Source organism: Hemitrygon akajei, chromosome 2 (genome assembly GCF_048418815.1).
Source record: "Hemitrygon akajei chromosome 2, sHemAka1.3, whole genome shotgun sequence".
Taxonomy (NCBI): domain Eukaryota; kingdom Metazoa; phylum Chordata; class Chondrichthyes; order Myliobatiformes; family Dasyatidae; genus Hemitrygon; species Hemitrygon akajei.
The window spans coordinates 161,869,909-161,884,170 of NC_133125.1; the positions used below are offsets into that span (position 1 = coordinate 161,869,909).

Sequence of the window (14,262 nt, forward strand, 5' to 3'; positions counted from 1 at the left end):
TGGCTGACAACACATCGGTGGGTAAAAATGTCAATCAACAGAGCAAGTCAAGATATCTTGCATCGGAAACTATATCATCAACTCAGTCTGATTTGAATGCAGGCACTTGAAGACGCCGAACGACATTCAGGACAAAGCATTGCATTTAATCGGCAGCCCAGCTTAACCCTGGACATTCACTGCATCCACCACCAGCACACACAGACTACAGCATGCACTGTCTAAAAAAAATGCTTTGTCTTTCATCCCAGCTAACCCAGTAACACCTCCCAAAATATATTCAGGTTGTATGTATGGCTCTCATAATTTTATCAACGGAGATCAGCCTCTCATTCACATTCTCGAGAGCAAACAGTCCATATTTGTCCAACTTCCCCTTATTGGTCATGCCCCCTAACCCAGGCAACATTCTGGTAAACATTTTCTGCACTGGCTCTAACATACCACAACTTCCTGCAATAGATGAACAGAATTACACAAATAAAGTTCTTTACAGTCACACAGTGACTTCCTGACTCTCACATTCATTGCCCTAAACAATGAAGGCAAGTGTGCAGTGGGTCTCCTTTATCACCCTGACTAGTTACGTGGCCACTCTTAGGGATCCGTCATCCCTCAGTACATCACAAGTAAACCTCGTAGGATTTTAAAGTGAAGTACACACAGTAGGCACTTTATTAGAGTAAGGAGTTGAACCCAGCTGTCTTTTGCTGCTGTAGGCCTTCTGCTTCGAGGTTCAGTGCATTCTGTATTCAGAGATGCTCTTCTGTAAACCACTGTTGAAACATGTAGATACCTGAGTTACTGTTGTTTCTAGTCAGCGTAAACCAGTCTGGCCATTCTCCCCTGACCTCTCTCAAGAACAAGGTGTTTGCTCCCACAGAACTGCTGCTTGCTGGATTTTAGGTTTTTTTCCACCACTCTCTGTAAACTCTAGAGACTTTTGTATGTGAAAATCCCAGGAGGTCATCAATTTCTGAGCAACTCTAATTTCCTCATCTGGCACCAGCAATCGTTCCACGGTCAAGGTCTCTCAGATCATATTTCTGCCTCATTCTGATGTTTGCTCTCAACAACTTCTTGGCATGTCTGCATGCTTTTATGCTTTGAGTTGCTGTGAAATGATTGGCTGATTAGATATTTGCATTAACAAGCAGGCGTACAGGTGTACCTAATAAAGTGGCAACAGAGTGTATGCTAATAACTTATGAAAACTTAGTCTAGTTTACAAACTTGTACGCCCATTGTGCCAGCCCTCACTTTTCATTAAAACCAGAAGGCAATGCCAACTTGTGGCTCAACTCAAGTCCTAGATTTCCTTCTTCCTATTGCTAAAGAAAATACTGCTAATGTTGGAAATCAGAAATAAAACCATTTGTGACCTGGCCTGAGAAGCTGCTGCAATAAGTATTTCATGGCTTCCGTATCCAGAGAGGTCGGACAGAACATCCTTGGTCAACCAACCGAGCCGTCGTCAGGGACAAAAGTCACTGCTTTTTGAACACAAGCACTCGTAATTGACGCTATTCAAAAATTGCTCATTCTAAGCATGGTATGGTGTCTAACAGCTACACGTGTGCACACATCTAACGCTAGTTAGAAACTGTTTAACCACACCCTCCTGTCCCAGTTAAGCAGCATAGTGTCCCAAATCAATGAAGGGAATCTCAGCTGCTTTCTCAGTTAGTTTTTGTTCTTTGTCTCAAAGAAGCAGCTGTCCCAATTACCGATGCCCCAATTAACCAAAATCCACTATATATATTATCATGATGAATAAAATCTATTTTTGAAATTTTAAATAAGTTATAATAACTCACGCAACCTGTGTTCTTGCGAAGCAACATGGAGAATTGATTTGGGCCATAAGACATTGAAGCAGAATTAAGCCATTCAGCCCATCAAGTCTGTTCCACCACGCCATCATGGCTGATTTACTTTTCCCTCTCAACCCCATTCTCCCGCCATCTTCCTGCAACCTTTGACAACTATCAACTTCTGCTTTAAATATACCCAGTGACGGCCTCCACAGCCGTCTATGGCAACGAATTCCACAGACTCACCACCCTTCTAAAGAAATTCCTCCTCATCTCTGTTCTAAAGGGGCATTCTTAAATTCTAAGGTTGTGCCCTCTGGTTCTAGACTCCCCCCACTAAAGGAAATATCCTCTCCATGTCCACTCTAACTAGGCCTGTCAGTATTCGATAGGTTTCAATGAGATAGAACATAGAATAGTACAGCCCTTCAACATTACAGGCCCTTCAGCCCACAATGTTGTGCCGACCCTCAAACCCTGCCTCCCATATAACCCCCCACCTTAAATTTGTCCATATACCTGTCTAGTAGCCTCATAAACTTCACTAGAGTATCTGGCTCCACCACCGACTCATGCAGTGCATTCCACGCACCAACCACTCTCTGAGTGAAAAACCTTCCTCTAATATCCCCCTTGAACTTCCCTCCCCTTACCTTAAAGCCATGTCAATAGACAATATACAATAGGTGCAGAAGTAGACCATTCGGCCCTTCGAGCCTGCACTGCCATTTTGAGATCATGGCTGATCAACTACTATCAATACCTGGTTCCTGCCTTGACCCCATATCCCTTGATTCCCCTATCCATAAGATACCTATCTAGCTCCTTCTTGAAAGCATCCAGAGAATTGGCCTCCACTACCTTTCGAGGCAGTGCATTCCAGACCCCCACAACTCTCTGGGAGAAGAAGTTTTTCCTTAAATCTGTCCTAAATGACCTACCCCTTATTCTCAAACCATGCCCCCTGGTACTGGACTCTCCCAGCATCTGGAACATATTTCCTGCCTCTATCTTGTCCAATCCCTTAATAATCTTATATGTTTCAATCAGATCCCCTCTCAGTCTCCTTAATTCCAGCGTGTACAAGCCCAGTCTCTCTAACCTCTCTGCGTAAGACAGTCCAGACATCCCAGGAATTAACCTCGTGAATCTACGTTGCACTTCCTCTACAGCCAGGATGTCCTTCCTTAATCCTGGAGACCAAAACTGTACACAATACTCCAGGTGTGGTCTCACCAGGGCTCTGTACAAATGCAAGAGGATTTCCTTGCTCTTGTACTCAATTCCCTTTGTAATAAAGTCCAACATTCCATTAGCCTTCTTCACTGCCTGCTGCACTTGCTCATTCACCTTCAGTGACTGATGAACAAGGACTCCGAGATCTCTTTGCATTTCTCCCTTACCTAACTCTACACCGTTCAGATAATAATCTGCCTTCCTGTTCTTACTCCCAAAGTGGATAACCTCACACTTATTCACATTAAACGCCATCTGCCAAGTATCTGCCCACTCACCCAGCCTATCCAAGTCACCCTGAATTCTCCTAACATCCTCATCACATGTCACCCTGCCACCCAGCTTAGTATCATCAGCAAACTTGCTGATGTTATTTTCAATGCCTTCATCCAAATCGTTGACGTAAATCGTAAACAGCTGTGGTCCCAATACAGAGCCCTGTGGCACCCCACTAGTCACCACCTGCCATTCCGAGAAACACCCATTCACCGCTACCCTTTGCTTTCTAGCTGCCAACCAGTTTTCTATCCTCTTGCCCTCTTGTACTGAGCAGTGGTGCCCTGGGGAAGAGGTGCTGGCTGTCCACTCTGTCTGTTCCTCTTAATATCTTGCACACCTCTATCATGTCTCCTCTCATCCTCCTTCTGTCCAAAGAGTAAAGCCCTATCTCCCTTAATCTCTGATCATAATCCATACTCTCTAAACCAGGCAGCATCCTGGTAAATCTCCTCTGTACCCTTTCCAATGCTTCCACATCCTTCCTATACTGAGGCGACCAGAACTGGACACAGTACTCCAAGTGTGGCCTAACCAGAGTTTTATAGAGCTGCATCATTACATTGCGTCTCTTAAATTCTATCCCTCGACTTATGAAAGCTAACACCCCATAAGCTTTCTTAACTACCCTATCAACATGTGAGGCAACTTTCAGGGATCTGTGGACATGTACCCCCAGATTCCTCTTCTCCTCCACACTACCAAGTATCCTGCCATTTACTTTGTACTCTGCCTTAGAGTTTGTCCTTCCAAAGTGTACCACCTCACACTTCTCTGGGTTGAACTCCATCTGCCACTTCTCAGCCCACTTCTGCATCCTATCAATGTCTCTCTGCAATCTTTGACAATCCTCTACACTATCTACAACACCACCAACCTTTGTGTCATCTGCAAACTTGTCAACCCACCCTTCTACCACCACATCCAGGTCATTAATAAAAATCACAAAAAGTAGAGGTCCCAGAACAGATCGTTGTGGGACACCACTAGTCACAACCCTCCAATCTGAATGTACTCCCTCCACCATGACCATCTGCCTTCTGCAGGCAAGCCAATTCTGAATCCACCTGGCCGAACTTCCCTGGATCCCATGCCTTCTGACTTTCTGAATAAGCCTACCGTGTGGAACCTTGTCAAATGCATTCCCTTCATTCTTCTAAACTCCAGTGAATACAGGCTCTAAGCCATCAGACACTCCTCATACATTAACTCCTCATGCCCTGAGTCATTCTCATGAACCTCCTCTGGACCCTCCTCAATGCCAACACATTCTTACTTGGATCAGGGATACAAAACTGTTCTTTCTGTTCTGACAATGTGTGGTTGTGGAAGAACTCTGTGGAAGTGGACTAACACAGTCAAGTTAACTACCACTGGATGACGTTGGGAATTGGCCACCTCTTCTTTGCCTGGACTCAGTATAGTTTGGAACACGGTGGTGGTGGGGGGGGGGAGGTTTCATCTGACTGAATTCCCAGAGACAGAGGGGGATCTCCCTTTAGGAAATTCCACAGCTGCTGTTTTTGCAGTAATTATTTGTTTAAACCACTAAAGACATCACCACCAAAACGTGAATGTCTAAAAGCAATGCAATGCTGCTGTAATCAGTTCAGCGAACATACCTATTACTCTCACCCAAACCGCATGCACCGCGACTCTTTTCAGGTTGATGAAGAGCCGATATAGACCTTCGTCTTCACGTGTTATGTTATGAATGGCAAATGACCCATTAAATGTGGAGAAGGTGATGCGCCCGCTGTAATTTTGAATCAAGGCAGGCTCCTTGCTGCTCTTGTGAAACTTCAGAATCGGCTTCAAATGTTCCTTCGTATCGTTCCTGCTGACCTTCTTCCATTGGAACACCCCGATCTGGCGCCTTTGATCTGCATCCACGCCAGGAAACCAAACGGAGTCCCCAGGGGCTGAGACAAGCTTGATCTCTTCCTCCCCTGTATACAACATTAAGGACAAAAGTTAAACCCAAGTTAAGCGATCCTGCAGATGCTGGAAATTCAGAGCAACACACAAGAGATTAACACTAGATAATGGTTAAATCTGCCACCTCAGGCAAGTGTCTCGTGTTGTTCTGTGCACCAAGGGCAGGTCTTCCTCGCACAAAACACCACCATTCCCCTGCTAATTACACAGTTAATGAACCCATTACTCTACCTCTTGTATCTTCTCTCTTGCACAATTTATATGCACTCTGTGACCACTTCATTAGGTATACCTACTCGTTAATACAAATATCTAATGGGCCAATCATATAGCAGCAGCTCAAGGTATAAAAGCATGCAGACATGGTCAAAAGGGTTCAGTTCTTCAGATCAAACATCAAAATTGAGAAAAAATGCAAGCTAAGTGGCTTTGGCCATGGAATGATGTTTGGTGACAGATGATGTGATTTGAGTATCTCAGAATCTGTTGTGATTTTCATGTACAGTAGTCTTTGGAATTTACAGAGAATAGTGCGAGAATAGTGTAAACTTTGGAGTTTACAGAGAATAAGTTCTGTGGGCTAAAATACCTTGTTAATGAGTGGCCAGACTGGTTCAAACTGACAGGAAGGCAAAAATAATTCAAATAACTAACATGTTACAATAGTGGTGTGCAGAAGATCATCATTTAAGTCAGTGATAATAAGCCTGATCCTGAAGAATGTGGAAAGACCTACTGGTCGCCTCGGGTTACACTATTGCCAGAGTGAGTGAGTGAGATATCACATCACATTCCAGGCTGCAGGAGAATGCACTGACTGAAGCTCCACGCCACCAACCCAAAGGCTCTTTGCGGGGAAAGACGGCAGTCTGAGATCCTGCCGTCACTTGCCACTGCGGGGACAGGGGACATTGTCACAAACATTTGCAACTCTACTGTTTGCAGAGGAAATAGCAACCACAAAACTACCTTGTGAGTTGTGTAGCTGGGATTGGCTTGATAGTACAATGAATTTGTTGATTTATTTATTTTTGAATTTTCAAAATATTATCTGCAAAAAAATGTCCAATAGCTCTTTTCTCATTTCATCCCCCGCAGCTGTGTCAATAGAGGATTCTTATCTATAGGGCCCTTCCCAGAAACGCACTGGGACAGGTGCCAAGTGCTGGCGGGATATCATTAACTTAGTGTAAGGTGCCCTTTGCTCTGCCTGTGACTTGTTTATCTTCCACCAGGACAAGATATCCGTGAAGGAATACTGCGACTGGCGCTTTCCAAGCTGCAGGATTGCACTGTAGCTGAGTGTGGCCAATGCAAGGCCTCAGTGGGGAAGGACCGCAGTCCAGGATTCTGCACCACTGATCACGGAGGGATTGGCTCTCAGGCAATTCATTATGTGACACTGATACCTCATAAGGGAATGTACTGAACTGATAGTGGAGTGAACCCTTCACAACTGGGCCTGTACTTTCTGGAGTTTAGAAGAATGAGCAGGGGATCTCACTGAAACCTATCAAATACTGAAAGGCTGAGATAGAGTGAATATGGAGAGGATGTTTCCTATAATGGGGGGGGGGGGGAGCACTAGGATCATAGGACACAGCCTCAGAATAGTAGGATGGCCCATCCGGACAGCGATGAGGAGGAATTCATTTAGCCAGAGGGTGGTAAACCTGTGCAATTCATTACCACAGACGTCTGTGCAGGCCAAGTCATTGGGTATATTTAAAGCTCATAACTAGTGAAGGCTTCAAAGGTTACAGGGAGATGGTGGAAGGATAGGCTTGGGAGGGACAATAAATCAGCCATGATTGACTGGCAGAGCAGACCCGATGGGTCGAGAGGCCTGATGCAGCTCCTACATGTTATGGTGCCATGTTCTCAATACCTTTTTTATTTAGACAGTTTGCCTTGTTTTGCACAACAGTTGTTTGTCAGTCTGTGTTTGTTTATGTATGAGTTTTCATAAAACTCCATTTCAGTTCTTTTTTCCTGCAAGTGCCTGCAGGAAAATAAATCTCCTTTCCACACATACATTGTAAATTTAAATTGAATGTAACAATTGTGCATCATGAAAAAAAGTAAGGATTTGGGATTAAAAAGGGTGGGGATTTGGAAAATCCCATTGCAGAGCAGCTTACAAAACTCCCTACTGATTACCACGATCGATGCGACTCTCTCTGTAGTGAATATCTACCACATCAAGCACCTTCAGGAGCTTGTATGCTTCAATAAGATCACCCCTTGATAAGATCTAAACTCCAAGCTGTCTCGTCTCTTTTAACAACCAGATCACCCCATGAATTAGCCTCGTGCATCCGTTGGGCTGCCTTCAGTCCTGATCTATGCTCTTCTGGGTAATGGGCTGAATGGCCTGGTTCTGAGCTGTCTCTCTCCATGACTGCGGGCCTAACATTCAGCAGGAAGCAACAGTGCCACTGAGGCTCAGACACTCATCACCATTACTCACACGTGATCTTTGCAAAGACAGCCAACACCAGCAGTAGAATGGGACTGTTCATTCTGCAAACTGCCGTCAGGTGGGGCACAACCAACTTTGTAGACCTCCTGTGCTCTGGACACTGTGGGCAAAATGACAAGAGAGAAGATATTAGAGGCAATGGTGGACCAGGCTTCAGCAGCAGAAAAGGGGGAGCTGAGGAAGGGAGGCCTGCAGCGATGGGGAAGGAGATGGTGAAGGATTGTAGGGATTGCGGATGCATGCACTGCTGTGGATGTGGCAGGATGTATCAGAATAAATGAAAAGGATGTTGGTGTGTGGGCTTGTTATTTGGGTAATTATTATTGTCAGATTAGCGAACATACAGTGAAAACCTTTGTTTGCATGCCACTAGACAGATCATTCCATACACAAGTACATTGAGGTCGTACAAACAGAAAACAGAATCCAGAATAACAGAAAAAGTACAGTGCAGATAGACAATGAGGTGCAAGGGATACAATAAGGTAAATTGTGAGGGTATGAGTTTACCTTTATTGTACAATATGTCCTTTGAAGAGCTCTATCACAGTGTGATTGAATCTTCCTTTGAGCCTGGTGGGACACCTTCTCACGCGTATGTATATCCCACGTGATGGTAGTAGGTATAGAGAGAGTGACTGAAATGGACGTGATGATGTCGGCTCATGGTCCAGAGGTTCAGTTGTTGTGCAGACCAAACCATCAGAACGGTGTGGTGAAGAAAAGCGATCCAAGTGACTTTGACCATGGATGGTGCCAGATGGGGTGGTTTGAGTATCTCAGAAACCACCGATCCCCCTGAGATTTTCACGCAGAACAGTCTCTAGAGTAAAAAAAGAATGTTGCAATAAACAAAAACCATCCAATGAGCTGCTGCTCTGTGGGTAAACACAGATTATTAATGAGAGAGGTCGGAGGAGAACGGTCAGACAGGTACAAGCAGACAGTAATTCAAATAACCACACGTAACGACAGTGCCGTACAGAACACACAACCTGTTGAACCAGAAGATGTGTTACAGCAGCAGAAGTCTACAGCCATATACTAAGTGGACACTTCACTAGGTACAGTAGGAGCCTAATAAAGTGGAACAGAGTACCAATAATCCCATCTATTTGCAGTCATATGCTGATGAATGCTGGCTGGCTAAACTAACCCCATCTGCATGTATATGATCTATACTTCTCCATTCCCTGCCTATTCATGCGCCTGTCCAAGTGTCGCTATCCTATCTGCTTCTGTCACCTCCCCTAGAAGCCCATTCAGGGCACCTACCTACATTTACAACATAAGTGTGTGCACCAGGTAACTTTTTTCTGATACAAAGTGGCTTTGACTAATGGCCAGGGTGGCAGAACCTTCTGTCCTTCAGACTGGGGCCAGATGAGCACTGCAGCCAGCTCTGTGGGCAGGTGAGGCCTTGGTTTTACGTCTCCTCTGGAGGGCTCCACTGTCAGTGCTGCACTCCCTCTGCCCTGGAAAATAACTGTCACATCCCTGAAGGGCTGAGTGGCCAATTCCAACTCCCTTATCTTTTCATGTCCTCGTGAATGTTTTCAGCTTTTGCGGTTTCTTATCTTCATCCACACACTCAGCTCCCACCCATTCCTTCTCTGCAGACACACCCTCAATCTATACACACAAGAGATTCTGGAAATCCAGAGCAACACACACGAAATGCTGGAGGAATGCCACAGCCGTGGAAAAGAATAAAGAGTCACCGTCTCAGGCTGAGACTCTTCTTCAGGGCTGGAAAGGAAGGGGAAACATACCAGAATTATAAGGAGGGGAGGGGAAGGAGGACTACCTAGAAGGTGACAGGTGAAACCAGGTGTGTGGGAAAGGCAAAATGCTGAAGAAGAAGGAAACTGATAGGAAAGGAGAGTGGACCATGGGAGAAAGGGGAGAAGCAGGAGACTATCCAGGCAGAATATGAGGTTTATTCTCCACCCTGAATGGCCTCATTGTGGCAAAAGAGGAGGCCAAAGACCAACATGTCAGATCAGGAATGATGATCAGAATTAAAATGTTTGTTCACTGGGAAATTTGGCTTTTGGCAGATGGAGTGGAGGGGCTCGAGCTCACTCCCAACCTACAGTTGGGTAACCACCACAAAACTGCTACCACAGCTCCCCCGACCTCACTGAAACATCAGAGTTCTCCAGCTCCAAGATCTGGACTTCAAACTGCTTGAAGCTGCTCCTGTAGATGAGTGAAGTGTGTACAGTTCCCCTTCTGGTACAAGACGCACCTCTCACAGGCATGCTTTCCATTCACAACTTATACTTTAAGAGGCATCAAACAATGCTGTCAATTCCACAGTCCCAAAGGGGCTCCCCAATAAATCTAGTGACACCCACACTCCAAAGTAATAAACCCTGATGACGGGCAGAGAGGCCTCGTTTACTGCTCCATCATCCTGTGACTCTGATCTAAACAATATCACGAACACCAACCCCCCTCTCTCTCTGACACAGCCGGAGTTCAGAAAGACCACGTCCCCCACAAGACGTTTCTGCTCCACCCAACATCGTCAAGGACTCCGGGAAAGCAGAGAACATTCCCGAAGTCACCAGACTTCTGACTTCCCACGTCCTCTGTGAACCACCGCGCATTCCGGCCCCGGCGCCTCACCTTCGTGAGCCACAACGAACACGAACTGGAGAACGAGTAACCACACGACCGGGAGCTGAGCAGGAGCCGAAACTCCCAGTGTATTGAGGGACGTTTCCAGAGTCTCCGGTTACCCCAACCGACACCTCAAACCCGCCGGGACCGAGACACCGACTGGCGAGCACCGAGCGGACTGGACACTGGAGAGAGGAACAAACATCGACAGGAAATGAAAAACACCAGGGTGCGGTTCACATTAAATATGAAACTGAAAGTTACTTAATTAACTCCATTATGGTACATTCGTGATAAATCATATCTCGATGCTGCTCAGTCATTCCCTTAGATCATGCCTGGGCAAATTAAGGCTTGATCCATAACAAAGGGTTGAAAACAAAATTAGATATAATAGGGCCTGATAGAATAAATTTGCTCAAGCCAAAAAATTTACGAAATTGAAACCATATTCGTTATGTATATTTAATTATTGGATTAACCATTTTGTTTGTTCAATTTAGAAAAAACAAAGGGAAGCAAAGTCCCTAAAATGGAAACCAATGAAAACCCTTGTACGGATTTACATTCAAGGTTAACCTATTGTGGACTTGGAATTATATCCAAATCCTGTGTCCAAAATATTAAATATCGGATATTATTTGCCCAGTAAAAAAATCTTAAATTCGGCAATGCCAAACCACCATCCTTTTTAGGCTTCTGTAAGTATTTTTTACTTAACCTAGGATTTTTATTCTGCCGTATGTATGAAGAAATTTTAGAGTCAATAGTATCAAAAAAGGATTTAGAAATAAAGATTGGTACTGCTTGAAAAAGATATAAAAATTTAGGTAGAATAATCATCTTAATATCATTGATTAGACCAATCAGTGATAAAGACAGTAAGGACCATTTAGTGAGCAATTGTTTAACCTGGTATATTAAAGATAAACAATTAACCTTAAATAAATCCTTGTGCTTTATAGTAATTCTAACACCCAGATAAGTTAAATAGTCCGTAACCAATCTGAATGGTAAATGTCTATAAATTGGAACCTGCATATTGAATGGGAAGAGATCACTCTTATTAAGACTCAGTTCATAACCAGAAAAGTTACAGAACTGAGCGAGCAGGGATATAACTGCAGGAATGGATTTCACACAATTAGAAATCTATAGTAGGAAATCATCTGCATATAATGATAACCTATGTGTCCCATTCCCACGGGTAATGCCAAGTATATCAGGTGAGTCGCGAATAGCAAAAGCTAAAGGTTCCAGAGCAATATCAAATAGCAATGGACTAAGAGGACAATCTTGCCTAGTGTCGTGGTTTTTCGTGCCTTACAAATGACCAGGAGACGCAGAAGATTCTTCAAGAAGGGTTAAACTTTAATTTGCAAATCAAAGCTGAGACAGTCATTGAGCTAGTCGCTGATTGTCTACCGATTCTCGGACACAGCAGCTTTATAAAGCTATCTCCTGGACCAGTTGCTATAGTTGCATATCACACGTACTATCTTGTCCCTATTGTTTCTACCTATTGACTTATTCATGTTCTAGTCTACATCTCTTAGCTACCTCTTATTAACACACCATTGTCTCCTACATTCTTAAGATTTCAAATAACAAGTTCAAACTACATAATCTACATCAAGGCTGACTACATAGCTTTGGTTACACAACAAACAAGTTCAAAGCAAAACATCTCTTAGCTACCTCTCATTACCACACCATTGTCGTCTACATTCAACTGGATACATGCAGAGCATATAGCAAACTTCAAAGCTGACTACCTCTCTTAGCTACCTCTCATTAGCATATATTAACACACCATTGTCTTTAGCATTTCACATAGTTTTGGTTACACAGCAAATAATACAAGTTTTATACTCCATAATATTTTATACTCCAATACTAGTAGCACAAAACAACTGAAAAAAGGGAGATCTTAGATTATTGGTAAGTACCAAATCCGAAAGGGTATGATATATCAGTTTAATCCAAGATATAAATTTTGGGCTAATAATAACAATAGAAACTGCTTGCATTTTATCCAGAGAGTTTGAATGGTATTGCTGGTCCTTCCAAACTCTAAAAAAAATGCTGATTATCCTCTTTCCTCACATGAGTTTCTTGTGCAAAAATAATATGAGCATTTGCCCAGTTCCCATTTTTTTTTAGATATTTACAAATCAGAGATTTTTTGAATACTATGCAACCTACTTTTCCGATTTCACATCTAACTGATATCAGGGAAAATAAAATTAGGTTTAAACCCTGACAAAAGGGTTTAATAGCAATTATTTATGATATGATTATGAAAATACAGTCAGGTATATCTGATAAAATTTAAAATGAATGGGAGAGCTTTCCTTACCTATAGAGAAATGGGAGAAAATTTTCCAATTAGTTAACTTTTCCTCTGTATGTGCTAAACATACATTGATACAATTTATGGTGGTGCATAGGGCCCAGATGTCTAAAGATAAATTAGCTCGCTCTTACTCTCATATAAGTCCTCTCTGTGACAGATGTCATTCTGAGGTAGCCTCTTTGACTCATACGTTTTGGTTTTGCCCTCTTTTGGAAAAATATTGGAAAGACATTTTTGATACTATTTCTACAGTTTTGCGTATTGATTTACAACCTCATCCTATTACCACAATTTTTGGTTTACCAATGATGGATTTACCCTCTTCAACTCGTCGGATGATTGCATTTGCTACATTAATGGCTAGAAGATCCATTTTATTGAATTGGAAAGAGATTAATCCTCCGACTACATCTCAATGGTTTTTCCAACCTATATCTTATTTAAACTTATTAAAAATTAGAAGTGTTACTTTTCATCCTTTGCTTAAATTTGAAGAAACTTGGAGGCCTATTATTCAACACTTTCATAGAATGTAACTCGACCTTTTTCGATTCCTTTGTATTAAACTTAAATATAGGTAGAGGAGCGGAGTTGAAGACATTAATGATTATATCCGACGTGATAAAACAGCCCAGCTTTGTGTAGTTTAGTTTAGTCTTGTTTAGTTCAGTTTATTTTAGTTTTCGATATTTCAATTTGGGTTTTCTTTTTCTTTGACATCTTGTTATTTTTTCATATCATGTTTATATTAAGAGTTTGGGAAGCGAAGTATATCTTGTTACCTGTAGTTTATATTCACATGTGTTAATCACCAATAATGTATTCCCACTCTCTTTGTACTATTATGATTGCTATGTATACGTATTTAAAATTTAATAAAAAGATTGAAAAAGAAAGAATGATCATGCCTGATGCACCCGGGGCCCACAAATCGCTTGTTTCCCTTTAATATCAAAAAATTCACAATTTTTAATGCAAGAAACAGTGAATTCCAAATATTTGCAATCCCCTGGGTTTTCCTTTATGAATGTCAATTACTTTATTTTATGCAGACTAAGAGATATGTAGATTAAGATTATGTAGATTAACAGAAGTCAAAGATGATTCTGAATATCATTTGTGAATCCTCTTTCATCAGGTTCCCCACAATTCCAATGAGCTGTAAACTTGTTCACTAACCTGTCTGAGACTTTAAACACCACATCCAATGGTAAGTTCAATTTCAAAGTTTAAAGTAAATATATTATCAAAGTCCATATACTTGCAAGAATGTTGCCTGAATTGGAGGGTGTACCTTAATAGAATAGGTTGAGTGAACTTGGCCTTTTCTCCTTGGAGCGACGGAGGATGAGAGGTGACTTGATGGAGGTGTATAAGATGATAAGGATCATTGATCATGTGGATAGCCAGAGTCTTTTCCCCAGGGCTGAAATGGCTAACATGAGTGGGCACAGTTTTAAGGTGTTTGGAAATAGGTACCGAGGGTATATCAGGGGTCAATTTTTCACACAGAGGGTGGTGGGTGCACGGAC

At 42.7% G+C, this 14,262-nt stretch overlaps 1 protein-coding gene and 1 long non-coding RNA gene across 3 annotated transcripts in view; one reads left to right on the forward strand and one right to left on the reverse strand.

Annotated features, from left to right (window-relative positions):
- LOC140717414 (uncharacterized) overlaps positions 1-10,519 on the reverse strand; it is a 37,708-nt gene extending 27,189 nt beyond the window's left edge. The window contains exons 1-4 of the mRNA XM_073030966.1: positions 10,381-10,519; positions 8,257-8,569; positions 7,735-7,846; positions 4,949-5,275 (exon numbers count right to left, since the gene is read on the reverse strand). Coding sequence (XP_072887067.1) covers positions 4,949-5,275; positions 7,735-7,786 — 379 coding nt within the window. The 5' untranslated portion in view covers positions 7,787-7,846; positions 8,257-8,569; positions 10,381-10,519. The remainder of the gene's footprint in view (positions 1-4,948; positions 5,276-7,734; positions 7,847-8,256; positions 8,570-10,380) is intronic.
- The window catches only part of LOC140717421 (uncharacterized), a 29,691-nt gene continuing 25,896 nt past the window's right edge, over positions 10,468-14,262 (forward strand). For both annotated transcript variants that reach the window (XR_012096540.1, XR_012096541.1), the window contains exons 1-2: positions 10,468-10,603; positions 13,869-13,940. This is a non-coding gene — a long non-coding RNA (uncharacterized lncRNA). The remainder of the gene's footprint in view (positions 10,604-13,868; positions 13,941-14,262) is intronic.